This window comes from Xiphophorus maculatus, chromosome 3 (assembly GCF_002775205.1).
Source record: "Xiphophorus maculatus strain JP 163 A chromosome 3, X_maculatus-5.0-male, whole genome shotgun sequence".
NCBI classification, from domain to species: Eukaryota; Metazoa; Chordata; class Actinopteri; order Cyprinodontiformes; family Poeciliidae; genus Xiphophorus; species Xiphophorus maculatus.
This window is the reverse complement of record NC_036445.1, coordinates 33,213,847-33,227,721: the sequence shown is the minus strand read 5'-3', so window position 1 is coordinate 33,227,721 and position 13,875 is coordinate 33,213,847. Positions and strand designations below refer to the sequence as shown.

Here is a 13,875-nt window from a genome sequence, read left to right as displayed (position 1 = left end):
GAAGCTCCAATGGCATCACGTCTATCCGTGACAGACAGGTTGAGCCCTGACCGTGGCTCCACCCACCATCCAATATCACGGCCAACCTACCCCTCTCAACTCATTCTCGCTTTCTTTCCGTGTGAAGAACTACAGCAAAGCTTCCTCAGCATATTCAGGCTAGCTTGGCTCTGCTTAACCGTTCGTAGGCGTTCCATAAAGGAAGACGCTGCTGAACGCAGTACCAGGACAGGCCTGGACTGTGCTGGGTAAGTGCTTTGAAAGAAGCCTTTTTTCAGTTATACAGGCCTTTGAAGCAGCTATCGCGTAAAGGAGGACTGCTTTTATAGCTACTCTGTTTTAATTAACGGAGTAACTAATGTTTGTGTTGGCTAAGCTAACGCGTAAAGGCGGGCTTGGTGGCTGCATAGCGGTACATCGCTAGCATAAACAGTTGGTAAAGTTCAGCTAATGTGTCGCGGCGAGTGGACTTTATCTTAAGCTTTAGAGCTAACGTGTTAAGAAGAGCTATAATAAGCTTTCGGCATATCTACAGCTCCCACCCCCACCAAACAGTTGGAACTGACGGTTAAAGAGGCTGTATCCCGCCCGTTCCCAGCATCATGCGGGGCCTCTATTTCGGGCAGGGACCCACACCCTATGTGCATCGCTTGTATGGGCGCTAAACACGCTCAGGCGTCACTGGCTGACCCTCAGGGGTGCCAGCACTGCTCGTGGATGCCAGAAAAAATCCTGGAAAGGCGGCTTAGAGTAGCTGTAGCTAACAGGCAGGACCTGTTCCTCTCATCACCTTCAGCTGTTGCGGCAGGTGAAAACCATCGACCGCGAGCCTCTAAGAGCTGGACGGACATGATGAAGGAAGAGACCTCGCCCATGCCCCCTCTGTTTGAGGGTCTCATGGGGAGCGGGGAACTCAAAACGGGCTTGGAGGAAACGGAGGGTGACGCAAACTCTGACCTCCTCAATCTGGAAGACATGGAAGAAGAGGAAGATGACGTCTTCCCGGCTCAACTGTCCAGGCCACCCAGGGGAGCGGAAATCGCCTCCCCTGGGGACAGTGACCAGTATGATGTGTGCAGAGGGGCTGCTTTAAAGCTGAATATCCCCTGGTCAGCAGCCCAGGATGCAGGCAGTACAGAACGCAACTTGTATGATGGGAAGAGACTGCCACCAGTCTTGCCATCAACAAAACAGCTTTTACCAGCTGTTCCAGCTTGCATGAGAGAAATGAGCCGTTTCTGGTCTAGTCCATTCAAGAGCAAGCTCCCCACTAAGGGCTTCTCTAAGCTGGAGATACAGGTAAGTTGGGGCTGGCCGAACCCCCAACAGTGGAGCCTTCAGTGGCTTACCATCTTCACCCTAACCGCAGATCTGTGTCAGCATCTTCAAGCATCTCACTTCCAGGTAAAATAGATCGCCTCACTTCATCTATTTACCAGCGAATGTACAAATATGCCAGACAATCAGTGTGCTCGCTTAATGCAGTTACACTGTTGTCAGCCTATCAGGGTGAAATCTTGGAGGAGATGGGTCATCAGCTGGACTCGGGGACACCAAACCCCACCCTTTGGGATGAAATATGTGTGGTGAAGGATCTTATCCTACGCTCCTCTAGAGGTGCCGTTCAAGGTTGTGGTCGTGTCATGGGACTGGTAGTCTCAGGGGAGAGGGCCTTATGGCTAAACCTGTCAGACCTAAGAGACGCCCAAAAGGCTGAAATTGTGGATTCGACCTATGACCCATCAAAAGGTCTATTTGGCCCCTCCCTGGAGAAAATGAGGGAAATAAGTACCCTCCGAAAACAGGAGGGAGAGGCTTTCAACCTTTGTTTGCCTCGTAAACCTAGTCAAACTCCCCCACCAGCACCAATACCTGGCTTTGCAGCTGCTGCAGTGAGAGGACGGCAGGGTTTACCTAGGGCTCCAAGAAGGCCTGTCACACAACCTCCTCAGCAAAATAAATCTGAGAACCCAAAGCCATGGGGTAAGCATTCTTTTGCAGCAGTCGCTGCAGAAAATCGTCCATCTTACCCCGGGGAAGGGAAAAAGAAGCGGGCACCCTCTGAACAGAGGGGCCGATCTGTTATCCAGAGGCAACCCCCTTTACGGAGAGTGGAAGCTGCGCCCTCAAGTGGTGGAGCAGATCTGGCATAGATACGGATGGGCTGCCGTAGATCTCTTCAGTTCATGGGAAAACGCTCATTGCCCACTGTTTTTCTCCCTGTCGGACCAAGACACACCACTGGGCGTGGACGCGCTGGCTCACTCATGGCCAAGTGTGTTGCTCTATGCATTCCTGCCTCTGAGTCTGATATCCCCAACTTTGGTCAGAGTGAGGGAACAGGGCCTGTCCTTAATTCTGGTGGCCATCGAAGCCCTAATCCAAGTTCTGTCAGCACAACCATGGCCCCTTCCCATTCGCAGGGACCTTCTGTCTCAAGCTCAGGGGGAGATTTATCATAGACATCCAAATCGTCTGGCTCTCTGGGCCTGGCCCGTGAAAGGTGGAACCTAAATGCAACAGGTCATCCGGAATTCAAGGGCTCCTTCAACTCGCTCACTTTACAGTGGTAAATGGCGAGTTTTTGAGGAGTGGTGTGTGGAGAGACAGGCTATTCCTTTTCGGTGTTCGGTGGTGGAGGTTCTCTGCTTTCTACAGAGCTTGTTGGAAAAAGGCAAAGCCTTTTCAGCTATTAAGGTTTATTTAGCTGCAATCTCAGCTTGTCATGTGGGATTTGGTGATAAACCTATGGGGCAGCACCTCTTGGTGTGCAGTTTCATGAGGAGGGCACGACGTAAGTTGCCCACCTCTATAATGGCATGGCTTTTCATGCCATTATGGGACCTCACTCTGGTACTGGAGGCCCTTTGCCATCATCCCTTTGAGCCTTTGGAGGGTACTGGTATGAAACTTCTTACATTGAAAACTACACTGCTCTTAGCTTTAACTACTGCTAAGAGAGTAGTTGAGTTACACACACAGTCCGTCAGTCCTACTTGCCTACAGTGGGCACCGGGGCTTGGAGCTTCCGTAGTTGGGTCAAGCTGAGGCGATTTCCATAGTGAAACACCGAGCAAAGTTAGAAAAAGAACCAGGGATTACGTTAAGTAACCCAACGTTTCTAAGTGTCTAAGCAGTGATTTGTCAGTATCTGCTGTAAAGCCTCTTAGTTGCTGTGAGGCTTCTCTCCTGTGTTTCTATGACATCACACAACTAGTCGAAGTCAACTTCACTTTCATCATGTTGAGCTTGACTTTAAAAATCTGAAGTCATGGAACCCCACACTACATACTTGTCCAGCACCATGGTAAGGCCATGCAGGCTCCTGGGATGCAGGTGCAGGCATCGGGACATCAGGCTCTTGTGAAAAGCATTTAGCGTGCTGTAGTGCTCAGCGATAGGCTGGACTGGTCCCAGGTGGATTACTTGGGATCCACCCAGAAGGCAACTGATTCTTTCCTTCAACCAGTCTGTTTGCTGCTGGAGACTCCGATAGCTGGGCAGCTGCTGGAATAACTGGAAGCAAATGCAGGGAAGTGTTAAAGAAAATTAAGTTGAAGAAGGAACATAACTCCAGCTGTATTACTTTGGTCCACTGATGGTGAACATCCATGGTTCCCAGCATGACGTCTCCAGAAGCATTCATGTCCGACTGGTCAGCGAACACAACAGTATGGCCTGGTGGGGAGGTGGGACAACATTTAAATGATCCTAGCCATACTACACAACAGCTTTATTTTCTAATTTATTTCATTGTTCTGCTTAATACTAGTAATTATGTTGGACATCAAATGAACACACAATCACTACAATTTACTCCTATTTTTTAAAGCGTTTGTTGCCCTATTTGCAGAAATAGACTATTCTGTCAGAAACAACCAGAGACAGGAGGTGGGTCTTAGCAATGTCAATCAAGCCTGTGTAGCTGCTGCTCATAATTTCCCCCTTGCTTCTGCTACGCTGCAGCTGGTTCACCACAATGGAGCCAGCAAGGAATGTTAAAGCTAGTTAGCATGGCCCACCATGCTAACTAAGGATAAACGGTTTCCCTGGAACAGTAAGTTGTTTCCACACCATTAGCACACTTAGCAGCATGTACATTAGCATGACTGACTATTGGAAGGCCCCCCTACTATCTCTGACTGGTTGTTTTTGACCAAGAGCAGTGCAGTGCATTTCTTCAGATGGCAATAATAGGAGCTTGATTTTTTCTTAGATTACTGTCATGACATGATGATAGTTTTAGCAAATCTGTAAAAAATATTTTTTAATAAAAGTTACATACTGCGGCCTTGGCATATATTTATAAATGACGACCCCATTGACACATTACCTTGTAGATTGATCAGGTCCTCTGGGTTCTGGTGAGACAGTCGGGTCAGGCTCTGAAGCTGAGAGCACTTATGAGCCACTCCCCAGCTGCGCTGCCACCTAAACACAACAATAATATCACTAGTCCATCTTAAGATTAATCAGCTTTTTGCTAGTTCATCTTCACCATTATGTGAAAGTGACACAGCAGGGTGTTGTAATGTAAGAAATCATGTCATTCTGAAGCATTACAAACATCCATCTTTTATGTTACCTATGCAACTCAACATAAAAACTAAACTGTTGATGGAATCATTTAAAGCATAAATGTCCAATAGTCTAGTCACATACAGTAACTGCTAGCCTACCTGCTGGTCTACAGATTAGAGTTCATGAATAGTGCTTTTGTATGAACTAAATAACCAGACTTATTGATTACTCTTATTGCTCATTTTTGCTGTGAAATTTTGAAGATGTTGCCCCATAACTCTGCACAATAACTCAGTTGAGTTAGCAAAGTGTCAATCTAAGTCTCCTACCAAAATAAAAAGAACGCTTACATAAAATTAAATTGAACTTCGATAACCAGCTGAAAGGACCATATATGAACTGTGCTGTTCTGGAACCAGGTTATCCATCTTGTCTCAATTTTTATGTTTCTCATGATATTTTTTTTGTTTTGTTTTCCATTGAATTGTATTGGGTAAATGTAACAATAAAGATAAAAAAAGAGTTGAAAATGACTGATTTTCTTTACTTCACAAAAATAGTGGAACTGTAATAGTGATTTATGTACTTTTTAAGTCTCCTGCAGACTTATTATTTCTGATATTATTTTTCTACACTGATTGGCAGATAGCTGGAGAATAACTGGACATTTTCAGTAAAACTGAATAGTCAATGTTAGAGGGCGCAGAAGAAGCTTACCTGATATCTGCCAAAAGAAACTTTTCACACAGTTCCTTCTTCAGTCTGCTCAGCTCTTCTCTCCGTGGAAGACTAGCATTGTGTTTCTTTGTTGCCTCAGGTTCGCTGTTTCTCAGCCAACCACTGCCAAAAATATGAAAAACAAGAAAACAGGTTTACAAAAACATTAATTCAAATATATACACCATATATATACTGTATATATATATATATATTTTGCAGAAACAGAACCTCGAAAGGCACTTCAATGTTTTTCTTATAAACATATGTCTGACAGACTATACTGATATACTGGATATACACTCAGTGTTACTAACTGGAGTGTAGGTTCCATTCTCTTGGTCTGCTGCAGCTCCTGCTCAGGATCTCTGAACCCAGTGAAGGTATAGTAGCTTTTATCCCATTTTATGGGTCTATGAAAAGATTCTCCTCCGTCAGGCCCAGTTTTCCATGTCCCAAAGCTTTTTTCATGTCTCTCTATGTGCTCCACAGGCAAGCTGCAGGATGTCAGCACGTTCATCACGGTACTCAAAATATCATTTGTGTGTAGAATGAAACTCACAGACCGGAAACCTGTAAAAGTTTGAAATCGATTAAAATGTAGCATTTTCAGTGTCCACAGTAAAATGAATGTAAACAGTACCTGAAGAGACAAAGCCTGGCTGCTTCTCACTGCTCTCCTTAGTGTCCCTGATATAAAAGGTGAGCTTTATTGGCCGAACTAACTTTAAGTCAGGCTTCTGTAAATTTTCCATGTAGCCATTTAATTGCTTCAAAGAATTTTCATTCACTTCCTGGACAAAAAACGCAGTTCAACAATTTTAGTTACAGCAAGATATCAAAATATGATTTGCTATAGACAGTGTACATCCCTACAAAAACTGTAGACATCCAGACTTAAACACTCAGAATTTGTTGCAGAACTGAGGTGTCAATAAGTGCACACACACACACACACACACACACACACACACACACACACACACACAGGCCTACAGTCCCATGGGATGTTTACATAATGAAAGTTGCAAAGCAATCAGTAGAGAGGGGTTTGTTATGGCAAATTTATGACAGAACTATGATCTGAAACTGAAATAACAAGAATGAGCACAAGTCCTGACTTTAAGTGTTTAGTGGTGAGATTTTACAAATACATTTTGTTTATCTTGAATGTTGTGGTCTCTGCTGTTAAATAATGTATAGCTTGAATAAGCAATAAACAAGATTATAAAACAAGTTAATATTTTATTTGTTATCAAGTTAATGTTCAATCTGTTTAGGATTGGGACTTCTAAATTAATAGATTTACCAATCAACATATTCTTCATCTTTTTTAAGTACACAAATTTGAAGAGAACTTGCCCGTTCTCTGGGGAATTGACCAAAGAAGTCTGGATGAACAGCAAAATAAAATGGTCTGAGAGCGTTGACAGCCTCTGCAGCTGACAGAGCTCTCTGCTGGACTAGAAAAGCCATCGCCTGCTGCCTCTGTGACCTGAAACAAGAAAAGACATGAATATTCAGTTCAAGGGTGCTGCTTAGTCTGCCTCCTTATACAGAAATAAAATCTAGTCTTATCAGCATTGTGGATGCACAATGCTGATAAGTGCACACATGACGTAGTGACTCATAGTTCGAGCTTTTTTTCTGCTTGAATGCTTACTTTAAATCAGGAACCCTATCCCCACAATTTTCAATTATTAGACGACTTCCTGCTCCAAAGCACTGGAATCAAATGGCTTCACTTCCACCTCACCATGTCTTTAGGTTTTGCAGAGGCAAAATAATGAGGCCTTCGTTTGTTTCAGGTGTGTTGAAGTAGTTTTAAAAGGATTCAGAAACATGACTCTTCAGGTTCCTCTGCTGTAGAACTTGACAGCAAGCTGAAAATAATTCATTTGACTCAAGTGTATTTTAAAAGTTGGAGGACCTGGGGGCATACAGAACGAGTTATTTTTTTTTTCCAGAGACAGGGACAGAGCAACAGGCTCCAACTGCCAGGCCCTGGACCAGTTGAGTCCCCCTATTCTGAGCAGGCTCAGAGTGGCTGCCGTGGTGCTGCTTAGACCCAGCATTACCGGACCCTCGATCCCACCAATGTCCTGTACCAGACTCACACCCGACTACAAAGCCTCAAGTCTAAATGTAAGGGAAACTCAAAGCATAGTGAATCTTCTTTTTTCATTACAGAATTGATTTGACTCAATATGGACTTGCTGAATTCTTATTTGACAGAAGATTTATGATTTCAAAATGTTGGCAAACTGAAATGTAGGGATTTATAAGGCTTACTGGTTGGCACATTCCATTAAGATAGTGATTCAACAACTTTTCTTCCAACCAGACACAAGCAATCAGAGAAGGCTTCAGGCCATCCAGACAGAGATATTTGAAATCTTAGAATAAAATAAAAGCAGGGTGTGCTAAAAAGCTATTAAACACTATCTACAACAGAGATTGCAGTGTTGCACATACTAAAGGTAAAACAAATGCATTTGCAGACTGTGGTTTGGCGTCATCTGTAAAGACAAAACTTACAAAGATCAAATCCAGAAGGTGTGTGGCTTAGATACAATCATCAAGCAGGACATGCTTGATACACACATATCTTCTTTACATACTTTAAATTAAATGTTACTGATATTGTACTGGTTTTGTAAACAACTGTTTTAGCTGCATGATTGTCAGGACACTTGCAAAGGAGATCTTTGATCTCAAATTGTTTTATCCTGGTTAGATAAAGTCTAAAGGAGAACACATTAAATGTAACTTTTAGTTTATTCTAGAATCTAGAATATAAAGCGGTATATATATAGAAGTTAATGTTTAGACAGATTTAGGGAATAATATGGGAATTGTTTCAATGGACCTTAAATTACAGGTGGGTCCAAAGCAAATTTTTATGTACAAAGCTCAGTGATGCATGTGGGGAGCAAAGGCTGGCTGTACGCCCTGATCACTCAGATTAACTACTTTAGCTCAAATGACTAAAGAAGTCAAATCTGGGGTATTTAACTTTTATAAAACTTTTTCTTTTTTTTTCCATCGGTGGCCATGCTAACTAGCTTTAGCATTCATGACAGGTTCCATTGTGGTGAACCAGCTGTGGCATAGCAGAAAGCAAGGGGGAAATTGTGGGCAGAAGATACACTAGCTGATTGACAGCACTAAGACCCGACTCCTGTCCCTGATTGATTGTTTCTGACAGAGTTATCTATTTCTGCAAATGACAGCAGGACCATAGGGACATGATAATCTGTCTCATACTGTCACAAAATAATGAACATTTTAACAAATATGTAAAAAAAAAATTGTTTTGTTTTTTTAAAGTTCCATATTACACCTTTAACATCATGCTAACATCAAGATGGCACAAACAATAGCATATCTTCAGGAATCTAATGGAGTCCATTTCTCAACAGGTCAACTAGCAGCAGAAGGACAGATGAACACATTATTATCCAGGTGGTCATAATGGAATGACTGCTTGGTATACCTAGCTGCATATTTTGTATTTATACTACACATATGGACATGGCAAGTCACCTGACTGATATATGCACCGTATGTTTCACTGATACATGCAGGGAGTCCTTTAAAATAAGATACTGACAGATTCCCAGAGTCTGGATTTTGAAACAAAGCTGATTTCCTGGAGAGAATCTAGAACCATGCTAAGTATTACCTAGAGGTGCATCGCAGCAGGGCGCTCACAGACATCACTGATGGGCACAGACGGACTTGTAACCAGGTCATGAGTCCTGACTCAGTTTTATCTGCATCTGTCAAATACCTGAAACAACATCCACAAGAGTCTCAAGATTTAACAGAAGCCAGTGTTCAAAATCAACAGGATTTTAAATCAACTGGTGCCAATGTCTGACTGAGAACTGTGTTTCGTAGGCTTAGCTTCTTTAGGATCCTACACCAGGAAACAAAAACTGCAGTTAGAATTTGACTTAATTTGACCACAAATAATTGCAAAATACTGGCCAAGTCTTTTACAATTATTAATATGTCATTTTAGGAAGGCTAGCGTGAACATATGCGAAACAAATGCAAGAAAGTAAATGAAGAATTTATTTTCACATAATTGTTGGATGCAAATTCTGCAGAATTGGAATTCTTCTGCAGAATTTGCAGAAGAATTGGCTGAACAGTTTTACAGGTTTCCATCCTGACTGTGGATCACTGGACCATATCTGCACCCACAGCAGGGTCCTAGAGGGCCAATGGGAGTTCGCCCAATCAGTTTACATGTGCTTTGTGGACTTGGTTGAGAGTGGGGGGTACTCCAGGAGTATGGGGTACCAGGTCTTTTAATACAGGCTGTAACCAGTGTCAGAGCTTGGTCCACATTGCCTGACAGTTAGACTCCATTGGGCCCCCTCTCTTCTGGGGGCTGGCATGAGCCCCCTTTTATCTACCTTACTTTTTTCTGTATAGCAAAATTGTGTTAATTTTCTATTATTTCTGATAGACTTTACACCTTATTTGAAATGCTTGGAGGAAAGGACTGATAAATGCGAGCAGCATGCCTGTGGAACCGTTGTGGACGAGTGTAATGCCAGGCTGGAATAGGTGAGGCACTCTGCCCCTCAAACTGAACGACAAATGCTACACATTGTAGTGCTGCTGTGCTTTTTCTATTTCTGGAAGTACCAATCATTTGAACAATATAATTCAAATGGTTACATATATTTGAACAAACTAAACAAATTAAAACAAAGTAAAAACAGATGTTTTGGTGTCTTCCATTTTCCCCCCCATTCGCATGAGGTAAATATATCAGTACAGGAGATCTAGTTTTCTGCAGGGTGATTTAATTTTGAATGCATACCAGTATAAATGATATCTACAGTACAAATATAGTCCAGAGATGGAGGTACAAGTAGGGTGAGTCAGTGACAGTCTGAGCAACATGTGCAACCTGCAGAATCTTATCTTTCATTTAAACATCTACAGACATTTTATTTAAAGGAATGCTAAGCTGTTAAAATTTAGGCAATAAAATTATTATTTTCTTCTTTAAGAAGGAATTGAATTATTGGTTTATTTGCATCTTTATTTATTTATTTTATTACCCCTCCAGTTGGTCTTTTGTGGGCTCTAGTGTCCCTTATATGAAAGTAGGCTGACAGGAAAGGGGGAAGGAGGAGGGGGAAGACAGGCAGCAAATATTGTCGGGTCCGGGAGTCGAACCCGCGTCGGCCACGTTGAGGACTCAAGGCCTCCAAACGTGGGTCGCGCTAACCCCTACGCCACCCCAGCACGCCCTATTTGCATCTTTTAATGTATTTCTAATATTGTATGAAATTATTTAACTAGTTTAAAGAAAAATCTGCAGAACATGCAATTTTTTTTAGCAGATTAACCTTTGGAATAATTTAATAAATTACTAAAATAATTATTTTTTGTAGCCCCAGCTGAACTGTAGCAAGAAAACAAAAAAATGACCAGAGCAAAACTATCAGCCCTTCTGACATTTAGTGGTCAACAGTGTGGCCTCTCTATCTTCCAGCTTACAAACGCCCCAACCTGCAGTTCTTCACAAGGCTGGCATGTCTCTTGAGGTACATGAGCAACTCTTCAATGGCACATAATTCCAGATCACCTACGCATGTTCTTCAAGCATGAACCTCAGGGATTGCCACAGATTATGAGATATAGGCCCTTGAGGGCCACTCCATGACATGGATTCTTGTGTCCCTCAAATGTTGGACTTCATCTTGTTGAAAGACACAGCCTCGGCCAAAAGTGAGAGTTGTAGCAAATTTCTTTAAGTTATTTTTCCAAATGCCAACTTTCTCTAATTTTTTGTTATGGTTCTATGAAGATGAACAACATTCCCAGGGACTGAAGAAGCAAAATAGACCCATAACATCATGCTGCCACTACCATGTTTAAAGATGGGAACTGGGTATTTAGGGTTGAACATCCCTATGCTCATCAGTTTAGTCTCATCAGACAAAAGAACAGACTTCCAAAACACATCACCATGTTTTAAAATCAACTTTTTTGAGTTTTACAATATTTTATAATGTTATTCCCTCTTCAAAAACATATCTGGAGTGTTGCCTCGATCCTTTCATGCATGTATGAAAAATCCTTTAATCTCCCATGGTAATGATTCGATTCAGCTGTGCAAAACTCCTGGTTGGACCCAGACGTAGCTCCTCCTCAGAGCTGCAGCATCCCAGCTTCCACCTCACAGAGCCCTCCACCGCAACTCCACCACTCAGCTCCTTCAGACTAGCCAGCAGCAGTTAGCAAACACCTGGTGGTTTCACCCTCATTTTAAGTGTCTACTATCCTCTTTTTGAATTCTAGACTATTTTTTTTTTCTTTTTGTATGATAAATTTGCTTCTTACCAGAAGTGTCAGAGTAGTGCCTGGTCCTGCCAACTATGTAAGGGTCAATGCTGATTGGATACTCAGGTGTGGTGTGAGTTAACAGAACTAGTTAACGTGTTCAGGGGGATTTAAAGCTAGTTGAACGGGCAGGTTTGCCTTGAAAGCAAAAAAAAGCAGAGCACTGCTAATAACTGTGGCATTGTCATTTTTCAGTTTTTTTGTTGCAATTCAGCACATCAGAAAAATCTACTGGTCAAACTTTGTGGAGATTTTGTCTTTGTTCATTTAGAAGCAATAAAAGTATGAACAGTTTTTATTATAGTTGTTTCCATGAAAATATTAAGTTTTGTGTGATTTCATCAAGGGGATTAATAATTCTGACCTTAACTGTATATACTAATTTGTATTTTTTAAACCTTTATTATTATTATTATTATTATTTTAGCACCCTTACTTTTTTAATTACTTAAAACTGGCTGCATTTCTCCATCTACATCCTTATTTCAAACAGAAGCTTTGAAATAACAACAAACTGAAAATATTCGGGTTTTGTTCATTTTTGTCATTGTTGTAATGTAATGTAATGTAATGTAATAACTACGGCATTCTGGATTTTAGATTTCTCTTTCCAGGGTGTGTAGCTGTTTTATCTCAGCTTTTGGAGGATTTCTTTTACTGCTTCTGCCCATCTCTGTTTCCTGACATATTTCAGACTTTATGCTAAAGTTATGAGACCTCAAAAGTAAATAAACTAATCATACATTTTACTCTTTTTTTGTTAACACTGGGGTTGCCAACAGGCACAGCTGTAAGCATGGTTGCCTTGGAACAAGGAGGTCCTGGGTTTATACCCTAACCTAGACCGTGCAAAGGGTCTTCCCACAGTCCAATACCATGCATGTCAGGTGTATTGATCACTCTGAATCACCCTGAGCGTGAGGACGCCTCTGCTTATCTCTGCTTTGCCTTTGAGTGAAGGATCTGTCTGCGGTAAACCCAGCATCTCACACACTCTGTCAGGAATAGCCAACCCCACCTTGTTCTTACACAGATTAAGCAGATCTATAAAAACGATGGTTGGCTGATATCCATGTTGAATGGTGGATTGCACACCTTCTACATCAATAACCATTCTACTTTTATAATAAAGGTTGAAAAAATATATTTTATGCCATATATATCCTAATTTGTTTAGAGATATTAATACCAGAGAACACCACCAGATTTATTGGAGGTAAAAACTGTTTTGCAATAATTCAACTAAAAGATTAGTAGCCATTATTATTAAGTACTAGTATTATTAGTAGCATTAATTCACAAGAAACAAAAACAAAAATAATTATCTCAAACAAAAAAAAAAGGTTATAAATCCAATTTCACGAGTAGAATAACGGTTTCACAAATTCAAGAACCAAGCAGGTTCCCATAATGTTTGATTAGTAGATATAATAATTCTGTCCAGATATGACGTGTCTATATTGGTTTAACTACATAAAACTGGCTAACATCTGTTAAGATAGAGTCAGGTCATAAAAATGATTTAAAACTAAATTTCCTAGCCTAAATTTCTCCTAATGTGGTTTTATGCCATAAAAGATCCTAAAATTACTTTTCTAGTCTTAAATAATAGAATGAAGATTTAAAATATGGCTGATCGCAGATTTTAAAGTAGTGAAAAATCATTAAATGAAGCGGGATATATTCAAACTATTATGAATAACTTCAGCGTGAAAAATGACACCAAAACCAAACGTAACTTTACAGATTGATCTAGAAGAGTTGAACTTTGCCTCGGTTCAGCGCTAGCAGTCCAGGACTCAGGTCATTTTAATAGGTACAACAAGGACGTTTTGCAAGTGGTTTGTTGATTTTTAGAGTCATTTTTATCTGACACTATTTTGATCAGACGGTATTTTGAAAATGGGAGACCTCCGTATCGCGAACAGATTCTTGCCAGTTCATTTTAACCTCTGCTGAACTCAAACACCGACCTTAAACAGCTTGTCTTGTGACGTCAGTTGCCACCTTAACTAGCAAAAAACAAACCATTCAGCTCATTCAGCAGCCAGCGGTTCCTTACCTGAAAGTGTCAGCACCTACAAATCATACCTTCATTTCTTCAGCCTTTTCTGTATCTTTTAACTGTTGCTATAGATCATAAATACATCAGTAAGAATGCTTATCAAACTAAAAACCAACCCAAGGTCTCCTCGAACAAATGTTTGTTTACCTGCTTGTTGCTTTTCTTCTTCTTGGCGGATGGCAAACAACTTCATAGGTGCA

General features: G+C 41.3%; 1 protein-coding gene across 5 annotated transcripts in view; it reads right to left on the bottom strand.

Moving 5' to 3' along the window:
- The window catches only part of tcaim (T cell activation inhibitor, mitochondrial), a 26,271-nt gene extending 12,396 nt beyond the window's left edge, over positions 1–13,875 (bottom strand). For 3 of the 5 annotated variants that reach the window (XM_023330269.1, XM_023330267.1, XM_023330271.1), the window contains exons 1-9: positions 13,673–13,816; positions 8,924–9,031; positions 6,601–6,733; positions 5,882–6,032; positions 5,556–5,811; positions 5,239–5,361; positions 4,334–4,431; positions 3,587–3,678; positions 3,293–3,516 (exon numbers count right to left, since the gene is read on the bottom strand). In XM_023330269.1, coding sequence (XP_023186037.1) covers positions 3,293–3,516; positions 3,587–3,678; positions 4,334–4,431; positions 5,239–5,361; positions 5,556–5,811; positions 5,882–6,032; positions 6,601–6,733; positions 8,924–8,994 — 1,148 coding nt within the window. In that variant the 5' untranslated portion in view covers positions 8,995–9,031; positions 13,673–13,816. The other 2 variants (XM_023330268.1, XM_023330270.1) reach the window with 2 other exon arrangements.